Raw genomic sequence first — 13106 nt, 5'->3', positions numbered from 1 at the left:
CCAACAGAATATTAAAATCACAATAAAACATCAAACATTAAAAACTTCCCTAAACAGGGCTGCCTTCAGGTGACATCTGATGGGAGGCTGTTCCATAGGGTGGGCACCACTACCAAGAAGGCCTTCTGCCTGGCTCCCTGTAACCTTGCTTCTCACAGTGAGGGAACCACCAGAAGGCCCTTGGCGCTGGACCTCAGTGTCTGGGCCGAAGAATGGGCCGAAGAATGGTCCTTCAGGTATACTGGGCTGTTTAGGGCTTGAAAGGTCAGCACCAACACTTTGAATTGTGCTCGGAAACATACTGGGAGGCAATGTAGGTCTTTCAGGACCAGTGTTATATGATCTCGGCGGCCGCTCCAAGTCAGCAGTCTAGCTGCCGCATTCTGCACTAACTGCAGCTTCCAGGTTAGGCACAATGGGAAGCCCTACAATACAGTGCCTTGCAGTAATCCAATCTTGGAGCTACCAGTGCCTGAACAGCTGTGGTCAAGCTCTCCTGGTCCATTCTGGGAGAATGGCCGACATATCTATTAATAGCTATGGCTAGCAGACAAGCTCCTCCCTTCCTCCTGCATGCCTTGCCCACCAAAACTAACAATCCACTTCTGTTTTGCTTAACATTTTAGCCTGTCCCCAAATGCAGCCCCAAACTGCACTGAGCTCTCCAGGTGAACGCAGAGCACATGGTGATGCTTTATAACATCAGATAATGTAATCGTGCTAGTTCTCTAATGTCCATTTTCCTTATTACAAATGTTTGCAGCATCTTCTTTATTTAGTAAACACTGCTTACGTTTCTCTAGACTGGCGGTGGGGAATGTGCTGTCCTCCAAATGTTGCTGGATTCCAACTCCCGTGAGCCCCAGCTAGCTTTGCTCATGGAGGGGGGGGATTGTGGTCCTTTGGCACCTGGAGGGCCACACGCCCCCCACTTCTGCTCTGGAGGGGAAGGATTGCCTATAAAATATGGAAATTCAGAAATGCATGCCACTGAATTAGGAGCAAGCGGAAGAAAAGGAAGCAGGCAGCTAATGTGCTCTTGAAGCTGCTCTCCGCCACTATTACAAAATCTGTGTCACTCACTTAGCACTCAATTTCAATTAGATGTAATCAGGGCACCTCTCTATGCATTTGATTTTCTGTAATGGAGTGATTAGGAGGATCCAGCCTAAACACCAGCAGTGCAACAGTGTCCTCTGAAGCTGTGCTTTTCAGGGTGGGTAGCATGTGCTGTAGACATCAGGCAGTTTTTGCAAGACATTCTCTCAAGTTTGCAGTCGTATGGGCACTTAGGTAAAGGTAAAGGTAAAGGTACCCCTGCCCGTACGGGCCAGTCTTGACAGACTCTGGGGTTGTGCGCCCATCTCACTCAAGAGGCCAGGGGCCAGCGCTGTCCGGAGACACTTCCGGGTCACATGGCCAGCGTGACATCGCTGCTCTGGCGAGCCAGAGCCGCACACGGAAACGCCGTTTACCTTCCCGCTGGTAAGCGGTCCCTATTTATCTACTTGCACCCGGAGGTGCTTTCGAACTGCTAGGTTGGCAGGCGCTGGGACCGAGCAGCGGGAGCGCACCCTGCCGCAGGGATTCGAACCGCCGACCTTTCAATCGGCAAGTCCTAGGCGCTGAGGCTTTAACCCACAGCGCCACCGTGCACTTGCAGGCAAATGCCACTCGGCTCAGCTGGTGCTTCCGAGTAAGTGTGCATAGGATGCATAAGATCACCCTGTTCTTATCCTGAATTGCTTGATCCTGTTCCTAGTTTTATTGCCAAGGTGGGGACCCCCCTTTTTTCAGCCCAAGGGCTCTCCCAGGAAACCTTCTGAGGGCCACATTCCAGTGGTGGGCAGGATCAGAAGCCAAAGTGGGTGGAACAATAAATATGAATTTTAGTTTTGCACAGCAGGTTAGTTGCTGCAGCCACACATGTGCCCGTCTGTCCTCCAGCTGGGCAATCAAGGAGCGTTATCAGAATTCAAGGATGCACTTTAGCCCTGCAAAAACTATCAAGGAGGGTGGGAAGCAGGGCCAAAGAGGGGTATGACCTGGGGGGAATAGGTGTGGCTAGGAAGAGTCTCAAGGGTCAGAGAGAAAGGCCAGGAAGGGGCCTGAGGTTCTCCACCCTTGGTTTAAAGTCTGAAACTTATTTTTGTAGCCTGAGCTGGGATTTTTTATTTTAATGACATTTGCGCTGAATCTATTGTAACCATCTATTCTTCAATGATACGTAATTTTAACTTCGTGTAATCCATTTTGAGCTGGTTCTGTTTAAAAAAGGGGGGGTAAGCAAGACAGAACGTTTTTAACTGATAAAATAATTATGCACTCTGCTTTTTTCAGATGTACCTCCATGAGGGGACTGTCGCGGTGGGTGGGACTTTGGCATACGTGTCTCAGCAGGCATGGATATTTCACGGGACCGTCAGAGACAACATTCTTTTTGGAGAAGCATACAATGAGCAGAAGTAAATATTAAATTAGACAAGAGGATAATGAGGTTGTCACCGTGTGTGTGTGTGTGTGTGTGTGTGCACCTGCCTCAGAAACATTGCAGGTTCCTTCCTAAACATTAGCTTTCTCTGGTCATTTTATGTGAAGTGTGCAGGCAGGTTTCTACCCAACACATTACTAAGGAGCAATACAGGTTAAATAACTATAAGGCTGCGATCTTATGGTGCGTCACAGCTCATTCTAGGCGGCCACATGTTTATTTTGGGATCTTCTTCTCCCAAGGAGCAGGGAGAGGCACCCACCCTTAGAAAGGTCAACCTGACTTTGTCAGCCAGGGGGTCACAATTTCTTTTGCAGCCCATGGGCTCATTTGGAATTTTGAGGAAGTGGCTGCCCCATGTGTGGCATGACATAAAATGGCTTCCCCGTCTAAAAGAGCGAAAGGAGAGGCAGAGCCACAGAATGGGGTGGATACACCAGTCATCAAAATGTGGTAAAGGTACCTACCTCAGCCACTGTTGCCATCGTCCATGGAGAGAAAGTCTTTGCACCTTTCCTTTGTTCAGAACAGGCAACAGGCCTCAAGGAGGCCTCTGTGGAAATTTTGTGACTGGTGGTCAGGGATTGACCTCAGAAGCATCCTGGAAGGCCAATTACCTCACAAGCTCTTAAACTCAGGGGGAGAATTCCACCTCACATGTTAGTGGATCTTGGGGAAGTGTGGGGTTTGTGTGTTCATACCAGAGAAAGACTGCTTCTATAGTTCTTAGTTTGGTTTGTCTTCTCAGCTGGGTGCTTCTCTTGCCAGCGATCCGACATAACGGTCCTCATGTTTCAATTATTACCCCCAGTTTGTATTGTCATGTGGTGTGTGTCAAATTCCAACTGCCACGGGTTGTGCTTTGAAAGTGTAGAACAAGATGGAAATAATAATAACGATTCGTAACAAACTCTGAATGTTTTAAATCTGCCACTGGCTCACCAACAGAGGCATCCATCAGAAATCAAAAACAGCAGCTAATGAGACATGGCATCACTAATTAGTGTCATTTCAGTCTATGCATATTGCTTTTTAATTTGGGGAGATTAATTAAAGCCAGCTTTATAAATGGAGCAAACTGCCTTGTGGTGAGTGACACCCGTCCATCTAGCCCAGGGGGAGGCAACTTTTCTTCCTCACCCCACTATCGATGGCCACATTTCACCCAGCATTGACTTCAGGAGTTCCAGGCACCCAGAGCACCTTCAGCACCTTGGAGAGCTCCTAGGTTTCTGCTGAGCTAACTTTGCAAGTTGTTGTCTCAGCAAGTGCCCAGCAGCAAGTGTTGCTTACTGCTGCGATTCTAACCCCACTGACCTCAGAGCATGTCCCATTGAATCCAGCATACCTCTGAGTAGACATGGTTAGGATAGCCTTAATCTATTTTATGCGATGAAACCCAGAGCAGAATAGCAGCGAGGGAGACAGACTTCAAACCAAGCTAAAAGCTAGACAATTTACAGTTCATCTAAAGTTGAAGAGATGGGTCAAGGTCTGGTTCCACAATTGGGGTGCCACCCTGACCATTTGGGCCTCTGCAAGGGGCAGGGTGCTTGGCAGGACTTCTGATGCTGTGGGAAACAGGTGAGCAGAGCAAATGGGAGGTGGTGGTCCTTTAACTATCCTGATCCCATACTACTTAGAGCAGTGCAGGTAAAAACCAGAGGAAGAGCCATAGCTCAGTGGTAAGGCATCTGCCTTGCATACAGAAGGTCCCAGGTTCAAGCCCTGGCATCTCCAGGTAAGCTTGGGAATGTCTCCTGTCTGAAATCCTGGAGAGCCCCTACCACTCCATATAGACATTATGGAGCTAAATTGACCTAAGGTGACTCCCAACATTATGTTAGTTCCACTTTGAATTTTGCCTGGGAGCGAACTGAAAGCCAGCGTGCTATTAGTGATTTTTATGTATTAGTATATACTTAATTCATATCTACAAAACTAGCACAGGTTCTCTCGCTTCGAAAGAAATAGTGATTTGCAAGAGTCTGAATGCTCCATTTTTTTTAAAGGTACAAATATGCCATTGAAGTCTGCAGCCTGAAGTCAGATATGGACCTTCTTCCATACGGAGATATGACTGAAGTAAGTGTCTCAATACAAGCTGCATTTAACTTGGCCATTCAGTGCATGCTATCAGGCGCCATTTTCTGACAAATGCCCTCCTGTAAGGGCTTTAATTCATAGTGAAACAGCTTTCCTATTCTTACCCTATCCGTCAAGGCATTGTCAAATTAATCTTGCCAAGTCCCTTTTGATTTCACGGGCTGGGGCTGGGGGATGGGGAGGTGCATGAAAGCACACAAGGGCAACAATCAATCTAGCCTCAGTGTACACTTCCTGACATGTACAATAAATTGCTATGTGGATTATGCGTCCCTTATGGGGAGTGCCAGGGTGGCAACCGTGGCACACATCTGCCTGCAGAGGCATTCTCTAGTCCACTCCTGCTGTTGAATGAAGCATTTTGTTGTAGCCAGTAGAATAGGTTGCTCTCTCTGTGTGTTTTCCCACAACAGTTTCTCTGGTTTGCAAATTGGCCCGTAGGCCCAAAATGGTCAGTCACCACTTGTGACATGTTGCTTAGCCTGTGTGACATGACCACCAGGACATAAGAATATAAGAAGATTCCCTACTGGATCAGGCCAATGGCCTGTCTAGTCCAGCATCCTGTTTTCACAGTGGCCAGCCAGATGCCTGTGGGAAACCCGCAAGCAGGAGCTGAGCGCAAGAGCACTTTCCCCTCCTGTGGTTTCCAGCAACTAGTATGCAGAAGCATTACTGCATCCAGTTGTGGAAGCAGAGCATAGCCATTGGTAGCCTTGTTCTCCATGAATTACCATATATACTCAAGTATAAGCCGACTTTTTCAGCACATTTTTTATGCTGAAAAAGTCCCCCCCCCCGTCTTATACTCGAGTAAGGGTCCTTTTGGGCTGCTCCTTCCTCCTCCTCCTCCTCCTCCACCTTTGCCGCTGTCGGCAGCAGTGGGGGAGGAACGAGCAGCTTGAAAGCAGCCCTTTTGGGCTGCTTGTTCTTCCTCCGCCGCTGCCGCCACCACCAGGTTTGTGGTGTGGTGAACCTGCTTATACTTGAGTCAATAGGTTTTCCCAGTTTTTTGTGGTAAAATTAGGTGCCTTGGCTTATACTCAAGTATATACGGTAGTTTAGTCCTCTTTTTAGAGTCATCCAATTTGGTACCCATCTGTGCCTCCTGTGGGAGCAAGTTCCATAGTTTAACTATTTTCAGGTAGGTAGCCGTGTTGGTCTGACGCAATCGAAATAAAAAAAATAAAAAATTGTCCAGTAGCACCTTAGAGACCAGCTAAGTTTGTTCTGGGTATAATAAGCTTTCAAGTGCATGCACATTTCTTCAGTTTAACTATGTGTTGCATGAAGGAACACTTCCTTTTATTTGTCTTGAATTTTCCTGCATTCATCTTCTTTCCTTATGCCCTCCTAGTATTATGGGTAGGGGAACCAACCACTTCTCTACTCACTTTCTCCATGCCATGCTTAATTTTATATATTTTTTTCATGCTTCCACTTACCTTATTCTGCAAACTAAAAATCCCCCTAATACCATAACCTGTTCTAAGACTTGTTAGCTAGCAACCCACGGTGTGGGTGGGTCCCTTTCTTCCCACCTTTCAAGGCAGCCTTATGATTGAAGATGAGACTCTAATTTGTCTTGGGGCCAAGACACCCTTTGCATGTTTTGTCTCAGACAGTTTAATGGGAGCAGAATAGGGAAGCTCTGTCTGGATCTGTTTTATTTTTTAAGCACCTCACCTAATTTTCAAAAGAGCCACAAAAGCAGCAAACAAAAATCCCAGGGTCTTCCTATTTCATTTCCATCTGGTTTGCTCTGTTTTTCCCTGTGACTGATTAAAATGAAAGCAGGTCCATATTTAGGGAAGGGGGTCGGGGTCGGGGAGGATAGAAACACTACAATAATAGATTTTGGCACTGTGTCCCCCACAGGCCACCTCGTCAGAGTAAATTTATATTAAGGGCACTCTCTTCCTGGGATTATTATTATGTGTAATCTCAATTGTATTTGAGCTATTTCTGTACTGCCGTGGCAGATATTTGAAAAAGACACCAGGTGCCTCATTGGAATGTGTGTCTGCAGATCTGTCCAAGTGTCTGCCACGGGACATATCCCCAGAAGAATAATCTGGAGAAGCACACATGCAAACTCCCTTTATAGACATCCCCCTATAAATAGATCTCCTCTTCCATCTGAGCTGCTATTGACTGCAGAAATGTAGAGGTATAAGAATGTGTATTTATATAGTTGCACATCACCCCATTCTCCAAGCCGTGAAAGTCTCCAGGGGTTCCCGTGCTTATCCAGGGTCCAGTTTCCTTGGAATGAAGGTTAGTTGAGACTGTGCTGGTGTTAGGACACACATACTGTATATGCAACCTCTGTATAAGATGAAGGGGCTCACAGCAATAATACCCCACCAGACCTTGCTTCTCCATTAGTCACAGGTTTCTTCTAGCACAGAGCAAACATGTCTCTGTGTCTCCAGCTTCCAGCCTGCGTCCAGCTCAGCTCACACAGACCACTCTAGCTGCTGTTCTCCTACCCAGCAGCTGCGAGGGGCGGGGAGAGAGGAAGGCACACCCATTTGTTCTATAGCACAGAGCAACTTATTTGGTTATGCTGATTGCGGTGCTTAACTAGTCGGCCAAAGCCACTACCTAGGCAAAATGGACTGGTTTGGCAAGCTTGCTCTTGCGTTAGCAGGCAGAATGGTTTTAATGTTGTGCACCAGAGGAATCCATTGCAGCAGTTGCACTCGTGGAAGCACGTTGCACAACACCCTGTGCATTCCATTGTGCAACAAAGTAACCAGCTTGCTTATACATTCCCTTGTGCAACAGAGTTCCGTGGGTGCAAAACAGTTTCTAGCGGAATAAGGATGCTGCTAAGGGACTTTAACTTAGCACTACGTTGGATACATAGGAGCCAACTCCTAGGGGCTGATGTCCCTTCAGCCCCCTCTCAATAAAATATTTGAGGGAGCCAGCGCCCCCCCCCCCCGATAATGGGCATTGCCATCAAATGGTGTTTTTATGTGTCACATCTTGTGATTGATTATGCCTGGGGGGGACCTTACCTGCCCCTCCATATTTTATTCAGGTTGGCACCCCTGATTGCATACATCACATTGTATATATACTGAATATGGCAATTCTTCCCTTTTAAAGATAGGGGAAAGGGGGCTCAACCTTTCCGGAGGCCAGAAGCAGAGAATCAGCTTAGCTCGTGCTGTGTACGCCAACAGAGATATTTACTTATTGGATGATCCCTTGTCAGCGGTTGATGCACATGTTGGCAAGTATATTTTTGAAGCATGTATCAAAGAAGCGCTCCGAGGGAAGACTATCCTCCTCGTTACTCACCAACTGCAGGTAATGGAAATGGAAGGGAATGGGTTTCAATAGCTTAGCATATGAATTTGTTTTTAAGTCTTACATAGGACAGACCCAGCAGCTGGAAGCTGCCTTATAAGAGGTAGGCCATTGGTCCATCTAGCTCAGTCGTTTCCACACTGACTGCCAACATCTCTCTGGGGTTTCAGGCAAGGTTGTCTCCCAGCCCTACCTAGAGACGCCGGGGATCGAACCTGGGACCTTCTGCATGCAAGGGAGATGCTCTGTTTCGTTGTTTCATTGTTACTCTCCTGCTGCCAGCTTGATAAAAATGAAATAACAACAATACGCCAGCAGGGGGCACAAGAGCCACAGCTCAAAGCTTAAGGGGTTCAGCTTTATAAAAAATAAAATAAATAAAATTCAGAAGAGAAGGAAAGGTATTTCTTCTCAGCGATGCTGGAAATTTGCTGTTGCTCAACATAGATGGAGCCATTCTGCGCACAAAATATGTGTGCAGTTCAAGCTAAACACACCCTTAGACTTCCCCCCTTCAGTAATATTTAGTTCACCTGCTTCAGACAGGTGTGGGAACAGGGCCGGCCCTAACATTAGGAAGAGTGAGGCAGACACCACAGGTGGCACATGCTGAGGAGCGAAAGTGCTGAAGGGACAGTGCTGTGTGCTACATGTGTCCAGTCTCTGGTTGGACCACAACTTGCATTTATTCCAGATCATTGGCTGAGCATACTGGGGATGATGGGAGTTGCAGCTTCTGGGGCCTCAAAATTGAGGAGTGTTGCCCTAAACTAGCCTCAGGTGCAAGTAGACAATATTGCCTCATCATCTGCATGGTTGATAGTAAGGCCCCCATCTGCACTGTACATTTAAAGCAGTATCATAGCATTTTAAAGAATAATGCCTGCTGAATTTTCATGATTTGGATAGTGCAAACGGGTGCAGGAATGTGGAGAAATGAATTGAATACCGGAAAAACGAGAAATGGAGGGAAACCAAAACTGACAGGTTCATTCATCCCTAGGCAGAACCCAGCTACAGCCTGCTGTCTCCTTGCAGTTTGCACCAAACTCAAAGTACTTTTCTACCTTTATTGTTCCTGAAGCATTGCAGTCTTTACACGTCTCTAACAACTTTGGGAGGGAGGGAGAATCGGGACGCGCTCTCCTCCTTGCTTTGCCTGGTGCACAGAATGTAGCATTTTTTCTATAAACTATAATTATTATCCTCAACAAGGGTGCACGGCGGCAGAACATTTGATGTTTTCCGAACTACAAACTGAAACTTGTCTTTATTCTGAAAATGCATTTTGCAGTGCGTTTTCCCTTCAGCTCATTTCCCGCTTAACCAATTTTCTTTCTCTCCCCCCCTCCACTCCCCATTGCCTTTAAACACACACACACACGTACTCCAGTACTTAGAATTTTGTGATGAAATCATATTGCTCGAAGGCGGAGGAATATGCGAGAGTGGTACCCACGCAGCGCTGATGGCTGCGAAGGGGCGTTACGCTCATCTCATTGAAAACCTTCACTTGGAGGAAACGCCGGTGGGTTCCAGTCCTCAACGCTGACATACCAGGACAAACAACAAGAGGAAGCGGTTGTGTGCCAGATTTTTACAGGGGCCATCTTGCTGATGTCTGTCAGTAACCAGAGGCTGGGTTTGCTGGGCCTTTAAAGGACTCAAGAAGGGAGGACAGGGCTGCCCAGAGAAACTAACCATGATGGCTGTGCTCTGCTTCTGTGGTCAGAGACAGCAGGCCTTCTGAATACCTGTTGCCGGAAACCACAGAAAGCTGGGGTCCTGCTCATAGGCTTCCCATTGGGGCATGCGAATGCTGCTGTGAGAACAGAACACTGGGCTTTCTCCTGATCCAGCTGGCTCTTTGCATGTTGTTATGACTCTTCTTCCTTATATACTTAACAGCTAGAATAAGAGTGGAGGGCCTTTGTTCAGCCTGGGGGCCACATTCCCATGGGGGAATCTTCCAAGGGCCAATGCTAGTGGTGGGCGAGGTCTGGTGGGGGAAAAACACAGAGCAATGGATGTGACTTACTTTTTGTATAGATACATTTCAAAGGTCTCCCTCTTTCTTACACACACACACACACACACACCTCTCTATCTTCCATGCAGGGAAGCAAGAGGCACGATTATAGTTCAAGAACACATTTCTAGCCAGGAACAATGATATAGATTTGAGATGCAAAGCAGGGCAAGTGAAAGGGGTGGCCTGGGGGGGAGTCTGAAGCACCAGATAGAGTGACCTGTTGGGAGAGGGGAACGTTTGGTACCTGGGCCTGAGTTTTCCCCATCCCTGATAGAGCCATCATTTCAAATGCCTAATCAGGCCTTCCTCAGGGGAGGGCAGCTCGTCATAATAAAACAACAACACAAAAACAGTTTAATGCACCATAATGCCCTGCAGACAACAAAATGAGTCATATAAGAACTCCAGGAGACTATTGTCCAAAAGCCTAGACAAAATAATAATAATAATAATAATAATAATAATAATAATAATAATAATAATAGCATGTTTCCTGAATGCATGCGTGTGGACTGTCTGATTTCCCGGGGGGGGGGGGGAGTTAACAACCATGTCCCGTAGCCATAGATAGTCTTCTCCTCCATGGACTTGTCTAATCTCCTTTAAAAGTCACCCACACTGTTGGCCATCACTGCCTACTGTGGGAGCGGGTTCCATAGTTAAACTTCTGTGTGCTTCCCTTTGCCTGTCTTGAATCTTCCAACATTCAGCTTCATTCAGACACGGTGGATGTATGTGTGGAGGAGGATCAGGAGGACGTCCCCGAAATCTCTTACATAGGAACCGAAAATCCCGGTGAGATCATTTAGTATCGTAATCTTCTTTTCGAAATGGCTTTGACTGCTCGCCTGACAGTTCTCTCGCATCCCCCCAGCTTTTCACATTTCTGACGAGCCGAGCCAGGAATCCAGGAGCAACCACAAAATGAGAAGAGACACAGGTACTTTGTGCAATCTCTTGCTAATTGGTTTAAATCGATTAGAAATTTAAATGGGTATTGCTGTAATGCTTGGGATGGGGGCTTGAGCTGGGGGGGGGTGTGTGGTTCCTATGCACCCAAAAGCTTTCAAGGGGTCTGGAATTGCCAGGGTTCGGTTTACATGGATGGCTACATGTGTGCTGTACACGCGAAGGCCACATCACTACAGAATCTGGCCCTGTGCGTGGCATGTAGGAAGCTGCATTATACTGACCAGGATCCTTCTCTTCCTGCTCCTCCTCATTACTGTTACAGAATCACACAAAATCACAGAGTTGGAAGGAACCACGAGGGTCATCTAGTCCAACCCCCCACAATGCAGGGTTTTTTTGCCCAGCGTGGGACTTGAACCCATAACCCTGAGTTTAAGAGTCTCATGCTCTCCCAACTGAGCTATCCCAGGTTAATTTGATTTGTTTCCTGCCCTTCGCCATAACATTCCAGAGCAGGCAGCAGCCATTTGAAATTCAGGGCTGAAAACAGTTTAAAACCAATTGCAGTCTCGGGAATAGGGTGGGTCCACACACACACACACACACACACACACACGCACACTACTGCTGTCAAAGGTCGGGCTGAAGAGGTGTGCCTTTAGCATATAACTGCAACTATATAATGAAGGTTCCAGGTACACCTCTGTGGACACGGAATTTCACAACCTAGGACTTGCCACAGAGAATGCCCTTTCCCAGGTTGCCTGTCCCCTGAGGGCAGTGGAGAGAGCTCCCTCTGCTGATGTTAACACCCAAGAAGGTATGCAGAGAATGGGGTGGTCTATCTGATGTTTGAGACCTTAATCGTTTAGGGATGGGAGTTAAGCAAAGTTCTGGCCTAGCGTGTTGCCTGAACTAAGGGTTGTGGTGATGGCTTCTCTTCCTTAACTACAAGCTTCTAGATTCGGGTAGGTAGCTGTGTTGGTCTGACGCAGTCAAACTATATAAAAAAATAAGAAAATTGTCCAGTAGCACCTTAGAGACCAACTAAGTTTGTTCTTGGTACAATGGTACCTCAGGTTAAGTACGTAATTCGTTCCGGAGGTCTGTTCTTAACCTGAAACTGTTCTTAACCTGAAGCACCACTTTAGCTAATGGGGCCTCCTGCTGCCGTCATGCTGCCGGAGCACGATTTCTGTTCTCATCCTGAAGCAAAGTTCTTAACCTGAAGCACTATTTCTGGGTTAACGGAGTCTGTAACCTGAAGCCTATGTAACCTGAAGCGTATGTAACCTGAGGTACCACTGTATAAGCTTTCGTGTGCATGCACACTTCTTCAGGTATGTGCTACTGGACAATTGTTTTTATTTTTTATATATATATATATTAACTACAAGCTGTAAGCCTACAGCAAACCTTGGGCTACACAGGCAAATGTTCTGGCTTGCTGTAAGGCAAGTCCTTCTGTTGAATGTTCAGCCTGTGTCCTTGATTCTCCACCCTCCTACTTTTACTGCATGGAGAGACTAGAAAATATGGCTCATCTCTTATACTCAATGTATTTCCTCCCCTAAAACATTCTCAGACAAAAAGTGTGCTGAAGATGCTTTTCGAGCTGAATAAAAGTTATGGGAACACTGTAAAAACTTCAGAATGAAAAAAATTAATTGACAGCGATATCCCTGTTTCACATGAACAGCTTCGTAACAAAACCATGCTGGAGTGAAAAAGAGAAACTGGTCCCTTTGCTGAATGTTTTCCTTTTTCCTTTTTTGGGGAAAAAAAGCTGGGTAAAAAATAAGGGTATCTTGGAGCAAAAAACACCATGGAGGCCATGAGTGTAAAAAAGGTCAACATGACAAACGATTGGGCAACATAAAAGGAAATCCTGTGTGAGGAAGATAACCAATTGAAACTTAAGAACTTTGACGAGATAAAAAATAAGGTGTCAAGCTGGCTAGAATACCACCAAGTATATGAGGTATTTAAACAAGAGAAAAAGAGGGGTTTCGGGAAGGAGTGTTCAAGATTTGAGCAAGATCTATTGTATAACAACCAGAAAACCCTATCTAAAATGTATAAAATCTTATTAGAGTGGTCGGTAAAGGATGAGGAGGTGAAGGCAATTATGGTGGAGTTGGCAGTGGACCTAGGACACAATATACAGCTGTCAGAATGGGCAAAATTATGAAAGGAATACCTTAAGTTCACAATCTGTTATACAATGAAGGAAAACTATATGAA

At 46.3% G+C, this 13106-nt stretch overlaps 1 protein-coding gene across 4 annotated transcripts in view; it reads left to right on the top strand.

Moving 5' to 3' along the window:
• LOC310849783 (ATP-binding cassette sub-family C member 12-like) overlaps positions 1-13106 on the top strand; it is a 57502-nt gene that overhangs the window by 14209 nt on the left and 30187 nt on the right. For all 4 annotated transcript variants that reach the window (XR_014567087.1, XR_014567088.1, XM_083750443.1 and 1 more), the window contains 6 exons: positions 2341-2465; positions 4504-4576; positions 7715-7918; positions 9312-9446; positions 10661-10745; positions 10825-10890. Coding sequence is in view for 2 of the 4 variants with exons in the window: in XM_083750443.1 (XP_083606569.1) it covers positions 2341-2465; positions 4504-4576; positions 7715-7918; positions 9312-9446; positions 10661-10745; positions 10825-10890 (688 nt within the window). In the remaining 2 variants the exon portion in view is untranslated. The remainder of the gene's footprint in view (positions 1-2340; positions 2466-4503; positions 4577-7714; positions 7919-9311; positions 9447-10660; positions 10746-10824; positions 10891-13106) is intronic.

This window comes from Podarcis gaigeae (assembly GCF_964106915.1).
Source record: "Podarcis gaigeae genome assembly, chromosome: 8".
Lineage (NCBI taxonomy): Eukaryota > Metazoa > Chordata > Lepidosauria > Squamata > Lacertidae > Podarcis > Podarcis gaigeae.
Note: the sequence above shows the minus strand (reverse complement) of the source record. Positions and strands in the feature narration are given on the sequence as shown.